We start from the raw sequence: 18,907 nt of genomic DNA, 5'->3' as shown, positions 1-18,907 counted from the left end.
ACACCAACAAGCTAATGTTGGCCAGGCAGGGCAATGTACACTCTTTTAAACAACTGAAACATCAACAGGTTAGCCACAGCTTTAGGTGACACTGCTATACAGTCTATGCAAAGCATGTGTATCTGTAGCCACACATGCCTCGAAGTGATTGTTACTTACCCTGTAAGCATCTGTCCTTGACATGTAGTGCTGTAGATTCACATGTACCCACCCTACTCCCCGAACACCTGTGGCAGTTGCAGTTTCTTTGCCTTTTCCTATGCATGGACATCTCTTTACTTACCTTACATGCCATTATCACCCGCCATTGGGAAAATAGTCTAACAATGGAGCCCATGCACATTATCACCAAGAGGAGGAGTCACTCTACCTCGTGACTCGAAATACTTTTACGAAGGAAAACAACTTGCACACATCCAGACCCAACATTAGATGGCAGGAGTATGCAAAGCATGTGAATCTACAGCACTACATGTCACAAACAGATACTTGGAGGGTTAGTAACATAATCTTTTCTGTTGCAGATTCTGCTCCTCTTCACCTACAGGAAAGGACCATCTGTGTTTGTATTTGACATTAAAATAAATAAATGAATTAAAAATAATCCACTGTGTTACCTTTGTCGACCCTGATGTTTAGGAAGGGAATCTGAAGGCAAGACTCTATTAGCCCAGTCCATGTGCCTGGATATCAAACCTTGAATGTCATAACTTTCACATTTTATCTCTGAATTTGGTATAGTATGCTCTGCAGCATCACAACCTCAGATACAGGGTGTAGTTATTATGTAAACCAACATAACGTCAGGCAAGGAGATGGAGAAGTTCCGTCGTCCTTTGCAACTTTTATTTAGGACTTCGGGACACCAAATAAAACTCAAGGCTAGAAGAGGCACATGCTACTCTGACACCCAGTACTAGTTGTTTCACTATTAGCCCTAACGTACACATGGCTTTCAGAGCTAGACTGTAACAGATGATGGAAATAAATTAGTGTGGTGATCAGCTTATTGTCTGTATCCCTTCATGTACCATAGACTTGTGAGGCACTGATAAGTTCTTTATCAGCGGCTTCCTTAAACATTACAGTGACATTTATGCTTTTCAGTTTTGTTTGTCCCAATTTCCTTGGAATTTAACCAGCCATCAAAATGCATCTTTTATTTTGAACTTTTCCTGTTTCCTAGGTCTGGATTCGTCTCTTTTTACAGAGCCAAAATTTCCTACAGAGTGCTTTTTTCTGACGTTGCACGCCCATCACCTTGCCATTCTGCCCAGCTGTAGACGTTACATCAGAAGGCTACGAGCTATCCGTGAGCTCAATAGGTAATTGTTTGACTACCTCCTCAGCCTTTTACCTGTTTATAAGCATTCCAGGTGGGTATTCAGTTATATGTACATTATAGGAGGTATTTGTGACCTTACCAGGTTAGGTTCCACCAGCTTCCATCTTAGAATTCCACAGGTGACAACACCACTACATTTCTAGATTGCCTTCAAGATGGATAAGTTACTTACCTGTAATCCTAGTTCTCTTCCAGGGGTATCCTCATCAGTCATAAGCACTGAATATTCCCGCCCACGTGCGGGGACCCCGGAAATAATGTACAATTATATATGTAAATCACATATAAATAGCTCCACCTATATGTATGCACATATACCATTTTTTCTCACACCAATGCAGCCCCAAAATAGAGGCTAAACAATGTAAATACACTGTAATTAGCAAAGAAGCAAGAAACACATTAGGTCAAATAGCCCTTGAACTTTGTGTTTTAATGAGCAAAAAACACTCATAACTCCTGAAAATTGCTAATAAATATACATTGTTAGCCACAGGCTGCATTGAACAGCAATAGCATAGAAAATTAAACCATTTTCAACAAAAACTGGCACCGTGGCTTTAAGGCAGCCATGACCCCTGGCTTCCCATCATGCCTCAGGGGTGACAGTTAGGTCAGTTGTTCTTTGCATAATCCTGAAGTCAGGGCTCAACCACAAGACATAGAACAGACAAATCTCATTTACCTGGGGAGGCGGGTGGGTTGCTTATGACTTTGATGAGGATACCCCTGGAAGAGAACTAGGATTACAGGTAAGTAACGTATCCTTCTCTTCCAGGGGATCCTCGTCAATAGTCATAAGCACTGAATAGAATAGCAAGCCCAAACACCACCTGCAGGTAAATGAGAAGTACATGACTCAACCGAAACATTTGTAGCAGCAGAGTACTCAGCTGCTAAACAGATTCCTCAAGGAGACCTGGCCTACCTGGGTATCTGCTCTAGTGTCAGAATCAAGACAGTAATGTCTGGTAAACGTATGGACAGACCTACAGGTCGCCGCCTTACAGATCTCAGACATGGGCACATTATGGAGAAAAGCGGCAGACGCCGCTCAACCCCTGGTGGAATGTGCCTTGGGAGAAAACTCCAGAGTTTTCTGAGCTAATTGATAGGAAAGCTTGATACACAAAACTATCCATCTTGAAATAGAACGTTTCGGGGCTGCATAACCTGTTCTGATCGAACCATAGTTAACAAATAGTTGATCAGACTTACAAACAGACTTGGACCTATCTAGATAACATTTAAAAACCCTTTTCAGGTCCAAAGAATGCAAAGTCCTCTCAGCTTGAGTAGAGGGATTAGGGAAGAAGGTGGGCAGAGAGATGGTCTGATTTACATGAAAATCTGACACCATCTTGGATAGAAAAGACGGATGTGTCCTCAGTACTAGTCTATTCAAGTGTAACACTGTATAAGGTTCCTTGGAGCAGAGAGCCTGAATTTTGCTCACCCTACGAGCTGACGTGATTGCTACCAAAAAAGCAGCTTTCAGGAAATATGCTGCAAAGTAGCTTTATGAATGGGCTCAAAAGGAGGACCCATCAATTTTGACAGAACCAGGTTCAGCTCCCAGGACGGAGAAGGAGGACGCACTGGAGGGTGTACTTTTTTCAACCCTTGCAGGAAGTCTTTTACAGCTGGCAGTTGGAAAAAAGAAGGTTGGGAATGTGATCGCCTATATGCTGTTATAGTAGCTAAATGTACCTTAATAGAATTAAACTTTAAACCTGCTTTCGCCAGATATAACAAATAAGGAAGAACGACTCCTTCCTGATCCTTAATAGGATGATGACCATTTTGCATGCACCACAGATGGAAGTGCTTCCATTTACAGGCATAAGAACGTCTCGTGGAAGGTCGTCTCGCTTCCTTCAGGATGTACATGCAGTCCTGTGGCAATCCTAGATGGCCGTATTGTATGACCTCGGGAGTCATGCTGTCAAGCTCAGTGACGGAAGGTTGGGATAATGAATCCTCCCGTTCATTTTGGATAACAGGTCCCGCCTGCATGGCAGACTCTTGTGAGGAGCCACTGACAGATGAAACAGGTCCGTGTACCGCCATTGTCTCGGCTAGTCGGGAGCAATGAGAATCATCGTTGTGCATGAGTGTGTCCGCTTGCTCGCCACCTTCGGGATCAACGGAAGGGGTGGAAAGGCGTACACAAATTCCCTTGACCAGTCTATCAAAAGGGCATTCCCTCTTGTTCCTGGACGGTAAAACCGCGAGGCGAAGTCTCAGCATTTGGTGTTTTCGTCGTCCGCGAACAAATCTTAGGTGGGACGACCCCAAGATTGAAAGATGCCTTCGAGCACCTCGTCGTTTAGAACCCAGTCTTCTCTGTCTTCGAAATGCCGACTCAGCGCATCCGCCCTCACATTCTGTTCTCCTGGGAGGTGGACCGCCGTGACTGACAATTTGCGAGCCAGAAGCCAATGCCAGCTGCGCTCTTCTTCCAGTGACAGAGTTCGTGAGCGCGTTCCCCCCTGCTTGTTTAAGTAGTACATTGTGGTGGTGTTGTCCGTTTGTACTAATATTGATGTTTCCTGAATCGAGGGAAGGAACGCTTTGAGAGCCAGGTGGACTGCTCTCAACTCCAGCATGTTGATGTGATATGTGCATTCCTTGGGGGACCACAAACCTTGCACTTGGAGGTGCCCCATGTGTGCCCCCCAGCCTTGTAGAGAAACATCGGAGATCAAGGTCTGTGCAGGAGGAGACTGATGGAACAGAATTCCCAAAGTACACAAATTTGGGAATCAAAGCATAGATGCCCGCACTCGTCATAACGTCCCTATTATACAAAATCCATAGGTGCAAAAAGGGCTTAAGGCACAATTCCCTATACCTCCAATAAATGGGTAGCTGACCGTGACACAACCAGCTTTCCCAAAATTTATAGCAAGCAAAAAAGTAGCCCAGCACACTTTACAAGCAAGTATAACAATTAAACACTCAAGTACAAGATTATTACAAAGAAGAGTCGATGTTGTATTCATTTTCGTTTTGATCCTTTATTTTCTTTTGTTTAAAACCTTTTGAAACCGCCAACGCGTTTCGTCCAAACTAGGACTTCTTCAGGGTTTAGAGTCAATTTGAAAAGTCCAACATTAAGGTCTGTTTTAACCCAGGTAACGTTCCCAGTTGAATATATATCCGAATAGTATGTAATTCTCGCAGTCCGATCTTCCACGACGAGGGAACAGAATTCCCACCTGCATATTCTGCTTCTTTGTCCACCGTGGAATGGAAGCTCGAGCTGATTCTGAAAGAGTAATCTGATCGTCCCAGCGAGCTGACTGTTGGTCCCACTTGTCCTCCAGATCCTGCTGAAGAGGGCGCATCCGAAGCCTGGCATTCGGGACTAGAAAGATGCATGAAGCCATCGAACCTAGCAGGGAGGCAATCTTTCGCACTTTCTGAACCTTGTGGCGGAGTACCAGCTGACACATTTGAGTTATAGAACACTGTCTCTCCTCCGAAGGAAACACTTTTCCTACCTCGGAGTCTAGAAGAGCTCCTAGGAAGTGAATCTTCTGGGTGGGCTGCGAGACTGATTTGCTGAAGTTGACATGCAACCCCAACCGGTGACAAAGCTGTATGCTGGTTTGGAATGGATTCCTTACAGCGTCTGGGGAAGGACCTTTCAGTGGCCAATCATCCAGATACGGGTACACGAAGATTCCCCTGCGGCGTAGAGCGGCCGCTACTACTGCAACACACTTCGTGAATACCCGGGGAGCTGACTTCAACCCGAAGGGCAGGACCTTGAATTGGTAGTGAGAGGTCACCACCTGGAACCGCAGGAATCTTCTGTGTTTGTGGTGTACCGAGACATGTAAGTAGGCTTCTTGGAGGTCCATCGAACACATCCAATCTCCCCTCCTGAGATTCGGATATATTTGGTGAAGTGCCAACATGCAGAACTTTTCTTTTTTGATATGCAGGTTGAGCGTTCTTAAGTCCAGAATGGGCCTAAAATCTGCCTTTTGTCCTTTTTTTGTGACCCAAAAATATCGGGAGCTCCCTTTGAGCGATTGGAATCCTCTCGATGGCTGATTTTTCGAGAAGTATTGCTACTTCCTTTTTCAAAAGTGTGAGTTGATGATTTAAGGTTGGCCTTGGAGGAAGGGGTGGAGGCAGGTGTTTGAAACGAAGACAGTACCCATTCTGAAGTGTAGTCAACACCCATCGGTCTTGAGTAATGCGTTCCCACTCTGACATATGATGCGCAACGCTTCCCCCCACTGGAGTGGTCAACGGTGCTGGGGAAGGAAGGACTCATTGCTTTGGCTGGGACTTATTGGAATTGTTGCCCTGGCGTTGATTTCCACCTCCTCTGAAATTATGCTTGCCTCTGAATTGGGACTTCTGTTGCTTTTGTTGGTCCTGCCCCTTCTGCCAGTGAGGGGTTTGAACCCTCTGTTTGGAAGGGCCCTTGTTGTAGAAGCGGTACTTCTTCCGAAATTCTTTCTTCTTTTCAAGCCCTACGGCTTTAAGAGTGTCCAACTCTGACTTCATGCGTTGCATGTCTTCATCAGTACTTGCCCCAAACAGTGATGTTCACGAAAAGGGCAGGTTCAAGATTCTAGCCTGAGCCTCAGGTTTTAAGGCTGTCAGGCGCAACCATGAAGACCTTTACACCATGCGCATAGCCATGCGCTGCAAGGGTAGCCACATCTGCTGCGGCGCCTATGATCTGATAGGAGACCTAGCTGCCCTCCAAAAGAATCTCCTCAAAATCTTTGCGGTCCTCTTGAGGGAGTTTCTCAATAAACCTTTGGAGAGAATCCCACAGGGATCTGTCATACCTCCCCAGAAGGGCTTCCGCATTAGAGGCTTTGAGAAAAGAGGCTGAGGTGTTGCAGACTCTTCTTCCCCACGAATCTTGCAATTTGCTTTCCTTATCCGGAGGCACTGTTGATGAGGAAGCTACAGCACTGGATTTCTTCGCCGCCGCTATGATCACCGAGTCTGGTTGTGGGTCGGACCTGAGGAAAAGTGAATCCTCCTCTGGGTGAGCGATACTTTTTAAGAATCCTCTCTGGGGTGGCCTTTATGGTCGCTGGAGTAAGGAAGACCTCATTCACGGGATCTAAAATTCCGGGTACCAAAGGCAGCAGAGGTTTGGGTGCGGATCTGTGATGCAAGGTCTCAAAGATCACAGAAGTCTTGACCTGTGGAGTAGTCGTGGGCACTCCCAGCTTCAAAGCACCCCTGCCCAAAATGTCTTGAAAAGTAAAAATGTCATCTATAGGGGATATTCACGATGGAGGACTGTCCGTCAGAGTCGGAGAATAATCCCTATGAGAACGGGTCGGAGATGAAGAAGTAGTTGCCGATCTGCCAGCCCGTCTCCTGCTCCTAGACCTCGATCTTCGCCTACTGGAACGCACTCGGGAGCGCGATCGCTCTCTGGGTCGTGAGACTTGCTTGTCCCGATGAGCTTGCAACCTGGCTGCTGTTTCTTTGTCTGGAGCCCAGTGATGCAGAGGCCTACACCATCTCGGAGATAGCCTGATGCAAGGAGACTTCTGGGTGCGCTCCCTCACTGGCGAACGTTTGCCCATACTGCGAACGTGCAGGAGAATGTCTGGACTTCTCACTATCCGAGGAGTAGATGACCACATCTGAAGATCTACCACGGTGACAAGACTGGGAGCCCGAAGAGAAGGATGACAGGCTCACCGGAGACCCACCCTGGAAGGGTGCCTGGAAGTAGACCGTGTGCGACTCCTAGAAGCACTTTCGTCTAACACTCTGTTCGAGGCATATGGGCTGCAGATGGTACATTTATGAATAGATCGCCATCTGGTGTTGGGCTCGGATGATTGCACTTTGTTTTTCTTCTGGAGAAGTCTTTGTCGTCATAGGTGACTCCTCCTCTCGGTGTTAGTGCGCATGGGCATCGGCTCCATCCTTAGATTGTTTTTTTCCGCCATCGGGTTCGGATGAGGATCGAAGCGCTCCGGACCGACTTCAACAAAGAAGGTTATAACCGGCGCGTATTCCTTTCCAAATCGACGGTATCGTTATCGAACGCGACTTCACTCCATACCGACGCGGTTCGAAGGACGACGACTACGAGAAACTCGACGTAGTCCAGCCCGGGGTCCATGGAAAGGACTCCATTCAAAAAATGTCCAACGTGTGGTGCTAAGTTCCCACACAAGGACCTACACGAGGTGTGCAACCTCTGCTTGTCCCCTGAACACGAATCCAGGGACTGTGAGGCCTGTGCAGCGTTCTCGTCAAAATCGACGATTAGAAACCGTCGAGCCCGAAGACACGAGGTATCGAGAATGCAGTCACAAGCAATCCCGGAGCTGTTCGAGGACCAGCACCCAGAAGAGGAGGAAGAAGAGGCCGACGAGGCGGGGTCAGAAGCGGACGAGTCCGACGTCGAGGAAATCGACGTCCAACAAACTGTGAGTGACGACGTCCCTTTACCGAAAAACAGACCCCGCACGGTGTCGACCCCGCCCTCGAGCCCGGTCAGACAACCGAAAAAAGTTTCCAACGCCCCGCCTTCGAGCCCGGCAACGAAACAGAAACCGAAACACTCGGTCCCCCATCATAGTGGTTCCGGTTCCGATAAACCGACCACATCGACACCGAAGCACCAGGTCAAGGAAAGCTCGAAGTCGAAGCAGTCCATGTCGACACCGAAGCACGCTTCGGCGCCGAAAACACCCTCGACACCGGGGACATCTTCGATACCGAAGAAGTCGGATCCGAACAAAACTTCGGCACCGAAAATACAAATGGACATTTCAAAGAAAAAACACCTTTCGGAACCGAAAACTGCGGTACCGACACAGGAACACGGAACGGATCCTAAACAAAAGACTTTGTTTATTGACCCAAAGACTGGCAAGGTAGCCACAGAACTACCTAAAAAGAGGAAACATGAACATTTGGACGACAAGGCTCATCCAAAGAAGAGAACAATGGGGACGAATACAACTCCTCCCCCTTCTCCCAAACCTCACACACCATCTTCGCCTCTTCCTCACAATAGGCCAGATATTCCTCCCACACGTCCATCTACACCTACAACAGATGGAGAGAGTGACACAGGGGAGGGGGGACACCCTGGGGAAGAACACAAGACTTCAGGAAAACTAAACAACTATTTGTAGCATTTTCCCCAACACATAAGGGCAATCCTATCTCTAAAGCAGGCATCGCAAGATGGATTGTAAGATGTATACAAATATGTTACATTAAAGCAAAGAGAACATTAACTGTTCCTCCTGGAGCTCATTCCACAAGAAAACTAGGAGCATCTATGGCATTCTTAGGGAACATTCCCCTAGATGACATATGTAGAGCAGCAACTTGGTCTACACCACATACATTCACAAAGCACTACTGTGTTGATGTACAGGCTGCACAACAAGCCAGAGTGGGCCAAGCTGTATTAAAAACTCTATTTCAGACAGTTGCGACAGACACTGGTGACCACCGCTAGGGAGGTAACTGCTGTACAATCTATTCATAAATGTACCATCTGCAGCCCATATGCCTCGAACGGAATATGCTACTTACCAGTATGCATCTGTTCTTGGCATAGAGGGCTGCAGAGTGGTACATGCCCTCCCTGCCTCCCCGGAAACCTGTGTCTGTCCCAACATTATCTTATTTAGATACATTTACATGGGCATATCTTTATGTACTATACTACACTACTCCATCTAACCCTACTATGGCAAAACAATCTAAGGATGGAGCCGATGCCCATGCGCACTAACACCAAGAGGAGGAGTCACCTATGACGACAAAGACTTCTCCAGAAGAAAAACAAAGTGCAATCATCCGAGCCCAACACCAGATGGCGATCTATTCATAAATGTACCACTCTGCAGCCCTCTATGCCAAGAACAGATGCATACTGGTAAGTAGCATATTCCTTTCCTCTTAGCCGGAGGACTTGTATGCACTGGAGAATGTTCCACCTCCGCATCTGAAGCCGATCTTGGAGACCTCTGCTGTGGTGCTAAGGCATGAGACTGATCCGAGGGTTGACTAACTCTCTCCTGAGTAGTCTGACCCGAAGGTGACCTCCCCTGGAGTCTTGAAGGAGAGGCTTGCCTCGAAGGCAGATGTTGTGACGTCGACCCACTCTGCTGTGACAACGACGGGACCTTCTCGACGTCGATCGTCGGTGACTAGGCGACGACGGAGGATGCCTCAATGTCGAGCGTCGCTGGCCGGACGCCGACGGAGGGTGCCTCGACGTCGAACGCCGATGGCTGGGCGTCGACGGAGGATGCCTCGACGTCGAGCGCCGATGACTGGGCGTCAATGAAGGATGCCTCGACGTCGAACGCCGATGGTTAGGCGTCGACGGAGGAAGCCGCGACGTCGAAGATTGGTGATGATGCTTCGACGCCGGCTGTCTCGACGTCGAGCTCCTATTCTCCAACGGAGACCTTTCTCTCGATGCTGCACGCCCCGTAGACGGCGTACCTTGTCTCTCGACGCTGAAGTCTTCGTCGTCGAAGGAAGCATCCTCGTCTTCGGCGTCGTCGACGGCCTCTTCGACACCGATCCCGACGCCGAAGGTGAACAAGTCGGGACTTGTCTCGACGTTGATCGCGTTCTGCGCCTCTTCTGCCTCTTAGGAGGCCTACCTCTCTCAGAGAAACCATAAATTCGAATTCTCTCCCTATCCTTGAGAGTTCTCCTGGATAAAGTCTTGCAGTGTTCACAAGAACTTGCAGAATGAGTGTCAGGGAGCAGAGGATACACACAGGATGTTTTGGCCTTCTTCCCACAGGAAGGGCAGTTGTCAAAAAGAGAAGGCATTTTTGACAGAAAAATTCCTTTTTTAAGACTCAAAAAAGGCAGCACTAACACTCTATGTTCAAAAGATGTTGAGTGAAAGAAAAAATTGTAGAAAATCTCAAGTATTTTTTGACAAAGTCAAAAAGAAAGGGAGCTGTTGAACCAGGGTCCTGACTGAAGGAGCCGGAAAGAACAACAGACCTAACTGTCATCCCTGAGGCATGATGGGAAGCCAGGGGCATGGCTGCCTTAAAGGCACGGTGCCAGTTTTTGTTGAAAATGGTTTCATTTTCTATGCTATTGCTGTTCAATGCAGCCTGTGGCTAACAATGTATATTTATTAGCAATTTTCAGGATTTATGAGTGTTTTTTGCTCATTAAAACACAAAGTTCAAGGGCTATTTTACCTAATGTGTTTCTTGTTTCCTTGCTAATTACAGTGTATGTATGCGTATTTACATTGTTTAGCTTCTATTTTGGGGCTGCATTGGTGAGAAAAAATGAAAATTATATATGTAAGTCACATATGTGGAGCTATTTATATGTGATTTACATATATAATTTTATATTATTTCCGGGTTTCCCGCACGTGGGCGGGAATATTCAGTGCTTATGACTATTGATGAGGATCCCCTGGAAGAGAAAATAGTTTGTGGTTGGGAAGCAGTCTTTGATGTAAATAGTTGTCAAGTTGCAACCATGGGCTGTGGGCTAGTCATGTTTTCAACAATGAAGGGCTTCTCCGTTGTCTAAAAAGAAATTCCGATAATGTAGTAACTTGATTTGGATCAGTAAGTGTTGCCAACCGTTTGAAAAAGGCATTTAGGGCCAGATGTACGACCATGTCATTTTGCTGGTCGCAATTTGCGACTCGCAAAATGACATGTACAACAGTGTCGGAGACACTTTACGGGCTGCATAAAAAAATAATAATAATAAACCTCTGCTTGACCCCCCAAATATTTTCCCCTGCATTTGCAAAGGGGAAGGGGTCCCCTTCCCGTTTGCGAATGCATTACCACCCTCTTGAAGAGGGCGGTAAATTAGAGTGTCTTGCGACCGAGTCGCATTTAGGAAAGGACGCCCTTGGAACGCCCCTAGCTATTTGAGTTGAAAATCCAATTTAGCGATTCGCAAATAAATTGTGCATCAATTAGTAAGGGTTGTACATGGCTCTGTGAGTTTTTGCATGGGCAAACATGTCACAAACCCGTTTGCCTCTAGGACCTAATGCATCAAAAAGTTTCTAGGTATGAGAGAGGATATTATTCGATATATACGGGCCATAGTTATTTAGTTGAGTGGAATGTTATGTTATGTTAACACACATTTATAGAGCGCACGGCTACTCCCTGGAGTGTCCCGTTCTCCATTGTCTAAAAAGAAATTCCTATAATGTAGTATGATGCAGTAATTTGCACAGTATTCTACATTTAGGCACTATTCAAAATCCTATGATTGGATATAAAAGAGGTAATAAAAGCAGAATCACCAAAGAAAATTAAATAATCATATTTTGTAATGCTCAGTCTGATCTTCTTTCATTCAGGAAGCTACTGTAAACTCACCTGTTTGATTTACTTGAAAGTGCATGTGCATTCTTGCACTCATATTTCATAATACTGTTCTCGTTTTGGCTTGCATTCTTTGTTACCTTCCTCCTTTTTCCATCGATTCCTTTTGATCTCAAATATCAATGCTTATCATTGAACTGTCATTGTGTGATATTTATCTAGTTACTTGTAGGGTGTGTGTGAGAAAGTGCCATCTTTCTTGCATTGGTATGCCCCCACTTTTTGCTGAATCGCGATGTGCTTCGCCGGAGTGTGCCCTGGGCTCCTGCCAACCAGGTGCCCAGGGCCTGTGTTCCTTCCCTAAAACTGTATTGAAGCTGAAACTCAATTGGCATCTCTGGCCACATGTCCGCCCCTGGGAAATGGTACCCTAGGTACCAAGGGCATGGTGACCAGAGAAGACCCCTAAGGGCTGCAGCACTTATTGTGCCACCCTTAGGGGCCCTGCACCCTGACACCCACACACTGCCTTTGCAGACTGAGTGGCCTGGTGCAAAAATAAACTAAGAGTCGACATGGCACACATCCCTGTGCCATGCCCACACACCCACTGCCCTGGCAATCATCAGTCACCCCTCTAGCTGGGTGCCCTATGCCAGTGGTGTGGGCACAGGTGCATTGAGCCCTGTGCCCCTACAGTACCCAGGGCCATTCCTGGGCACTGTTAGCGCAGTGATGGCATTAAGAGTATGTGATGCTGAGATTTTGTCAATACGAACTCCACAGCACCATAATGGCTACACTGAAGACTGACAAGTTTGATATAACATAACATAACATGTGCATTTGTAAAGCGCACGTTCACCCAGAGGTCTCTTGGCGCTCAATAACAGGTGTTCATTGTTACCCAACTCAATGGTACTCATTTTATCGACCTCAGATGGATGAAAGGCTGAGTGGACCCGCCGGTATTTGAACCTGTGACCATGAGGTCGAGCACAGGCCCCTGCAATGGACGCATTTGTCCACTGAGCCACCAGACCCGGTGATATCAACCTTCTCAGCACATTAAACCCACACTGATGCCAGTGTGGTATTCAATGTAAAATGCACTACAGAGGGCATCTTAGAGATGCCCCCTGAAACCTAACCTACAATCCACATCTGGTCTGAGAGGCTGCCTAGGCAGCCACACAGCAGACATGTTGCTGGACCTCTGGGTGGAGAGCCCTCCACTCTCCTGAGCCTGCAACAATGCACATCCTGGGCGAGGTGCTAGGCCTCCTTGCCCAGGATGGGCAGGGGAAAGCTTCAAAGGCATACCATACCACCTTTGTGAGCGTCTCCAGACCACTTGCTGTACTCAGCAACTGGCCCCCACCGGTTCTGACCCCCACTCTGGCGGTGTGGTATTGGGTTTCAACAGACCTACATACTCTGCAAAAACTCTCAATACCTTAGAATAGAAGTTGGCACGGAAACTTAAAATGCAAAAGACAAGTTTATTAAGACCCCATGGGGTGGTGGTACAATCCTACAGCACCCTTCGGCAATGCAAGAAGTATCACACCGAACATTGAATGCGTGGCTTCTTTTATACAGTTTACAGGAATTTGAAAAATAGGCGGTACACACTTTACATAATTTTAGGTACATATAAGGGCATTTTTGGAACACAGCCAACTTGTGGGAGGAGTTTAGTACCACTGGTCAGATTGGAGAACATTTCTTAGCAGTGACGGATCATTAACCTTGAAAGCCCGAATACGCATGTGCAGGCTTGACCATTACTAAAAATACCAGTTGCTGGGCAGACCAAATGATCATCGGGAGAGAGAAAGGACAAAAGGGCATGCTGACCATGAGGCAGCGCATTCACTCAAAATGGAAGCCAGGAATACAAAATGGCCTCCGGAATATAGTCAAGCTAACAGTGAAAAGTTTGTGTAGCTGAAGCAAATGCTAACTCAATCGCTGTCAAATTACGACAGACGACCCTTTTAGCATTTAGCTGAATGTACCTCATATCTGAAGTAATCAGGGTGCTCATCATCAATATTAATTAGCATTATGTTCGTTATTTCGTTGCTGATCATTTGCTCATTTTTGGCAAAAGCTCGTTTGGACGGAATGCAAGCAGTGATACATACGGAGCATAGTGTAGGGCCACATTGGATACATAGGCAAAGGAAGAAGAGTATTCCAATAAAAATACAAAGAATAGTCAATAGTTTCCAACCCCAGGTACTAAGCAAATTCCAGAACCAATTCGAAAATGTCCATGTACCATTTTCGGGGTGGATTTCAGCAGCGATCTTGTGTAACTTATATCATATACAGAAGGCGAATTATCCGGAACATATACACAACAACTACTACCGATGATGCGACATGCACCCCCACGATCAGCCAATACTACATCTAGAACCATTCGGTTCTGGAGCGTCACAATTCTGGTAATTTGAAGCTCCTCAGTTAAGTTCCCTAAAGCGAAGGCAGTTTGATTAGCAACAGCTTCCACAACACGTGTTAGCCTACTTATTTTTCTACTGTTTAGGGCTGCACCTACAAATGAAAACAGGCCTAAATTGAAGTCAACATATTGCTGCAGAGCAGTATCTGTTTGGTCGACATCATCATCAATATCTAATGTCCTTTTAACTCTATTCAATATAAAATCATGATATAGCACAAAATCATTATGGTACATTGGCGGGGCAATAAACACAGGGGGTAATAAAAAAGATATGTAACAGGTTCCTAACCCCCCAATCGGAAGGCGGTGGTAGCCCTTATTTCCACAAATAAAGTAAGTGTTACGTGATGCTACAAAAGAAATATTATTTGGTGTGTCAAATGCTAGAGTAGTAGTACATTCACTTTTCCCTACCGGAATAGTACCTTTATTTCTTACACAAAGATCAGCTTTTGCTTTAATAACTGTAATCACAAATAAATTGGACATGTTCTCAGTTCTTTGATTAGTAAAAATACGGAGTGAAGATGCATTGTCCGGTCGATATTCTTCCCACTCAAGTTTAGTTCCTTCTGCTTGTGGGTAACCATCTTTATCATTATGACAAACTTTATTAGGTCGGAAAAGAAGTCCACCTTTTGTTGGCCATCTCAAGGTGAAGAGGAGAGTGTACCAGGCATTGCAGGAACCATTATGAGAGAATGGAAGAGGAATAAGTGGAGTTCCTCCTTTCTTTTGATGTCCAGGCAACATTCCACATACCCAACAGTTTGTAGTATTCGTCATATTGTGGGTGTGGTGTAGAATTTGGATGAAACTGTTATTCAAATAAGTTTGCCTATGTCTTTCTTCATGATAAGGCAAGGTAAAATGAAAATGCTTAGATGGAACTGGAGTGGTAGGCAGCAAATATTTTCTCGCCGGGGCCATTCGTTAAAGGCGCCATAGTCTCAAAACAGAATAATCAAAATAAAAGCTAAAAATAAAAATGAGTGCTGAGCCCCGAGGTAGCCGCTGGTTTCTTCTCCGAGATTCAAGACGGATCTCTCTACACTGGGCAGAACTTAACCCCCCCCCCCCCCCCCTTGATATTCTCGGCTTCCATTTTCACAAACCTCAGGGCGGTAACTCAACCGGGAAGGCTTCCTCAGATTCGCTGGACGTAGTGGCTGGGCTCTTCTCTGGATCCAAAATATCCCGGTAATCAGACAGCACAGCAGGGTTCACCAGATCCGGAGAGACACGGCTACAATGAGTGGAATGCACCCACCGCTTCCTGTTCGTAACTCGCACTGCTGTTCGGGTTGCAAGTAACACTTGCTCAGGACCACGCCATCTTGGCTCTAGGCTGCTGGACCTCTCGAATGCTCGGACCATCACGTTGTCCCCAGGTCGGAGATCATGAGCCTCTACGATAGTTATCTGGGAGCGCTTCTTGAACCTGTTGATGAATAGAAAGTAAATCATTTGTTAATCGTGCCAAATATTCATTCATCATTATACAAGGCACATCATGTAAGCTTAGGAACTCCCCAAATATTCATGGGCCTTCCAAACACCACTTCATAGGGTGTGAGGCCAGATCGGGAGTGTGGTACTGATCTAATAGATAGTAATGCTAACGATCTTTGCTAGCTTCAGCTTCAAAGTAGCATTATATCTCTCCACCAAACCTGCTGACTGCGGATGAAACACAGCATGGAATTTTGTTTTATCCCCAATCCTTTCAGAACATACTCCACAATCTTCCCGACAAAATGGGGACCGTTGTCGTTCCATAACAGTTTACAAACACCAAATCTCGGGAAGTACTCTTTGAGTAACACCTTAGCTGTTGTCAACGCTGTATTGTCCTTCGTGGGGTAGGCCTCTATCCATTTACTGAAGGCACACACCACCACTAAGACATACCTGAAATTATTACAGCGTTCAAGCTGGGTGTAATCCATCAGTAGTACTTCAAATGGTGCAGTCGGTGGAGCGAACCCTCCTTTAGGAGTATAAGTCCCGTTGGCAGGATTGTACTGTAAGCATATCAAGCAGGTCTGCACTACTCTCTTAGCCGTGCTGGCAATCTCAGGATGCTCCCAAACTCATGTAAGCAATTTGATAATTGCAAGAGCTCCAACATGTGCCAGCCCATGTGTCATTTGAACCATTGCTTGCAAATAGGCGGCAGGCAATTTCCATCTCTCCATATCTTTGCTACGCCAACAGCCCTCATCATCCAACACTCCCTCTGTTGCCCAACTTGTAAGTTCTGCTTCAGAAACTGATTTCTGTATGTCTAATATTTCCTCTCTGGCATCATGCCATCGCTCAGCCTGTGATTTCACCACATACATAGGAGAGACATTCTTTAACATTGCAGTCTCTCGCGCTGTACGGTCTGCAAAGGCATTTCCTTGTCCTATTTTATCTGTCACCTTTTTATGTGCACTGCATTTGACTATCGCTACTTTCTTTGGACATAATAGTGCATTCAGGAGATCGTGTACTAACTCTCCATGCATGATTTGCACCCCATGCGAAGTCAGAAACCCTCGTTCCTGCCAGAGTAGGCCAAAATCATGCACTACTCCAAAAGCATAACGACTATCAGTGTAAATATTCACACATAATCCAGCACTTAGCTCACATGCTTTCGTTAGAGCTATCAGTTCAGCTGCTTGGGCCGATTTTTGTGGTTTGCGAGCTGTCTCTACCACTGTCTTAAGTGTCGTAATTGCATAGGCTGCGGAAGTCGTACCATCTGGCAGCTTTAAACATGATCCATCAACCCACAGTTCCCCATCTACATCTGGAAGTGGCGTTTTTCCAGTATTAGGGGTGTCTTTCATAGATTCACATGCCTGAATCATTCCCTGTCGTCGGAGTGGGAGTCCCACGGTATATATAAAAGCAATAAATGCCATAAAACTTATAGCAAATATCAGAGATACCAAACCAGGAAGTAAAGTAGCACCAGCTACAGTAGACAAAACTTCCACATTAGTGACTATCCTAGTCGTTATGTATTAGTCCAAACTGCGGCCAATAGGCGACAGCACCCACCAGAATGCCCTCCCCAGAGGCTCAGGCTCTCAGATTTTCTACCGCACGTCGTGTGAAGGGAGTCTCCCTGAGCTCTGCTCAGTTTTTCTTCTAAACTATTAGTTTCTTCAAGTTTCACAGATGTCTTTTTCAAAATCCCTTTTCAGGGCCTGTGATTCTTGTGGGAAGCAAAGACTTTTCAAGGAAGATCCCCACAAGAAATGTTTATATTGCCTTTATCCAGACCATAAGGCAAAAGAGTGCAAGATCTGCCGGACCTTCCCCCCTAAGACCATCAGGGATAGAGAAGGCCGACTGCTACTGTGGCTCAACAGACTCAAGGACAAGGATGACCCTTTGTCTGAGGTAGGAAGCTTTGCCTCTGGTTCTTCATCTCTTTCTACTAAGAGGAAGGCTGAAACAGAAGTTTCATCTCTAAGGGCAAAGGTGGCTAAGAAGGCAAAATCCTCTCAGGATGCGGGGCCTAGTACTTCAAGTAAAACTCTACTATAGGGGATAGTACGCCCTCTAAGAAGTCTGGGAAAAATACAGTTCCCAAGAAAGCTTCAAAATCTGCGCCTCCTCAGTTGCCACCATTGACAATTTCAACGTCAAAAAAGGACTGTGTTTCCTCACATGTAGCCACATCTACTACCTGCACTATGACTTTCTCCTCACCAAAGCCTACTCTTGTCATGTCTTCAACTTCTTTGCCTACACTGGTTCATGTCCAGATCAGGCCTATCTCGTCGTCGACAATTGTCCCGTCGACGACGGCCAAGGTACCGTCGACGAGTCTCTCGTCTACGTCTGTGATGTCGACGGTTGGATCCCCGTCGACGAAGAAGTTGGTACCGTCGACGAAGCCTTCGACGTCAACGGCCCGTCCGTCGACGATAAAACCCTCGTCGATGACAAAATCCACGTCGACGAAGCCACCGTCGACGACCTCGACAGCGTCCCCGTCGACGATGCTACCGTCGACGACCTCGTCGACGAAGAGATCCTCGTCGACGACGAACACCGCGTCGACTAAGCTACCGTCGACGACCCCGTCGACGACCCTGTCGACCCCGTCGTCGACGAGACAACAATTTCTACAGCAGACGGATGTTCCATCGACGCCGCCTCTATCAAGCTGCACTACGTTGCAAGTTTGGTCAGCACACACAGCAGGGATTCCATTGCCATCTCCTGCAACTACGGCTACGCTGCTACAGAAGAGAGCTACTACGGAGACGATTTCTTCAACGCTTGTAGTGCCAGACAAACTCTTGGATTCCGATGAGGAAGGATCCTACGAGGATGAGAATTTTGGGGCAGCTAGAAGTCCATCTGACCTCCGGATTAAGGTGCAGGAGGATGTAGAGGAGGAGATGGAGGACACTGAGCCTACTTCACATGCTGACAGGCCTGCTCCGGATAGGCAGTTGCCTGACGATTTGTTTCGCAATCTGCAGTACATGCTCAGTGACTACTACAGACGTTTCCCACCTTCAGAATCTGGTGAATCTATAGCATCTACACCAAGGCCTCAGACAGTGCCTCCGCTTTCTAAGAGGAAGCAACCAGTGACTACTGTGCCGTTAGAGGACGGACGTCCAGCGTTACCTGCGTCGGAAGTTTCAGCTCCTCAGCCACGGGAGGAAGAGTTCTCAGAACATGAAGAACAAGAGGAAGGAGAACTGGATAATGTGTCAGAATCGTCGGAGTATGAGGATTATAATGCAAACACGCCCTCTC

The 18,907-nt window shown here is 46.5% G+C and overlaps 1 protein-coding gene across 4 annotated transcripts in view; it reads left to right on the top strand.

The window, feature by feature from the left end:
• Nucleotides 1-18,907, top strand: part of UBE4B (ubiquitination factor E4B) — a 1,139,522-nt gene that overhangs the window by 445,783 nt on the left and 674,832 nt on the right. For all 4 annotated transcript variants that reach the window (XM_078642268.1, XM_078642270.1, XM_078642267.1 and 1 more), the window contains one exon: nt 1,187-1,325. In XM_078642268.1, the coding sequence (XP_078498394.1) occupies nt 1,187-1,325 (139 nt within the window). The remainder of the gene's footprint in view (nt 1-1,186; nt 1,326-18,907) is intronic.

Source organism: Lissotriton helveticus, chromosome 5_1, assembly GCF_964261635.1.
Source record: "Lissotriton helveticus chromosome 5_1, aLisHel1.1, whole genome shotgun sequence".
NCBI lineage: Eukaryota > Metazoa > Chordata > Amphibia > Caudata > Salamandridae > Lissotriton > Lissotriton helveticus.
The sequence above is the reverse complement of the archived record's forward strand: the minus strand, read 5'-3'. Positions and strand labels throughout refer to the sequence as shown.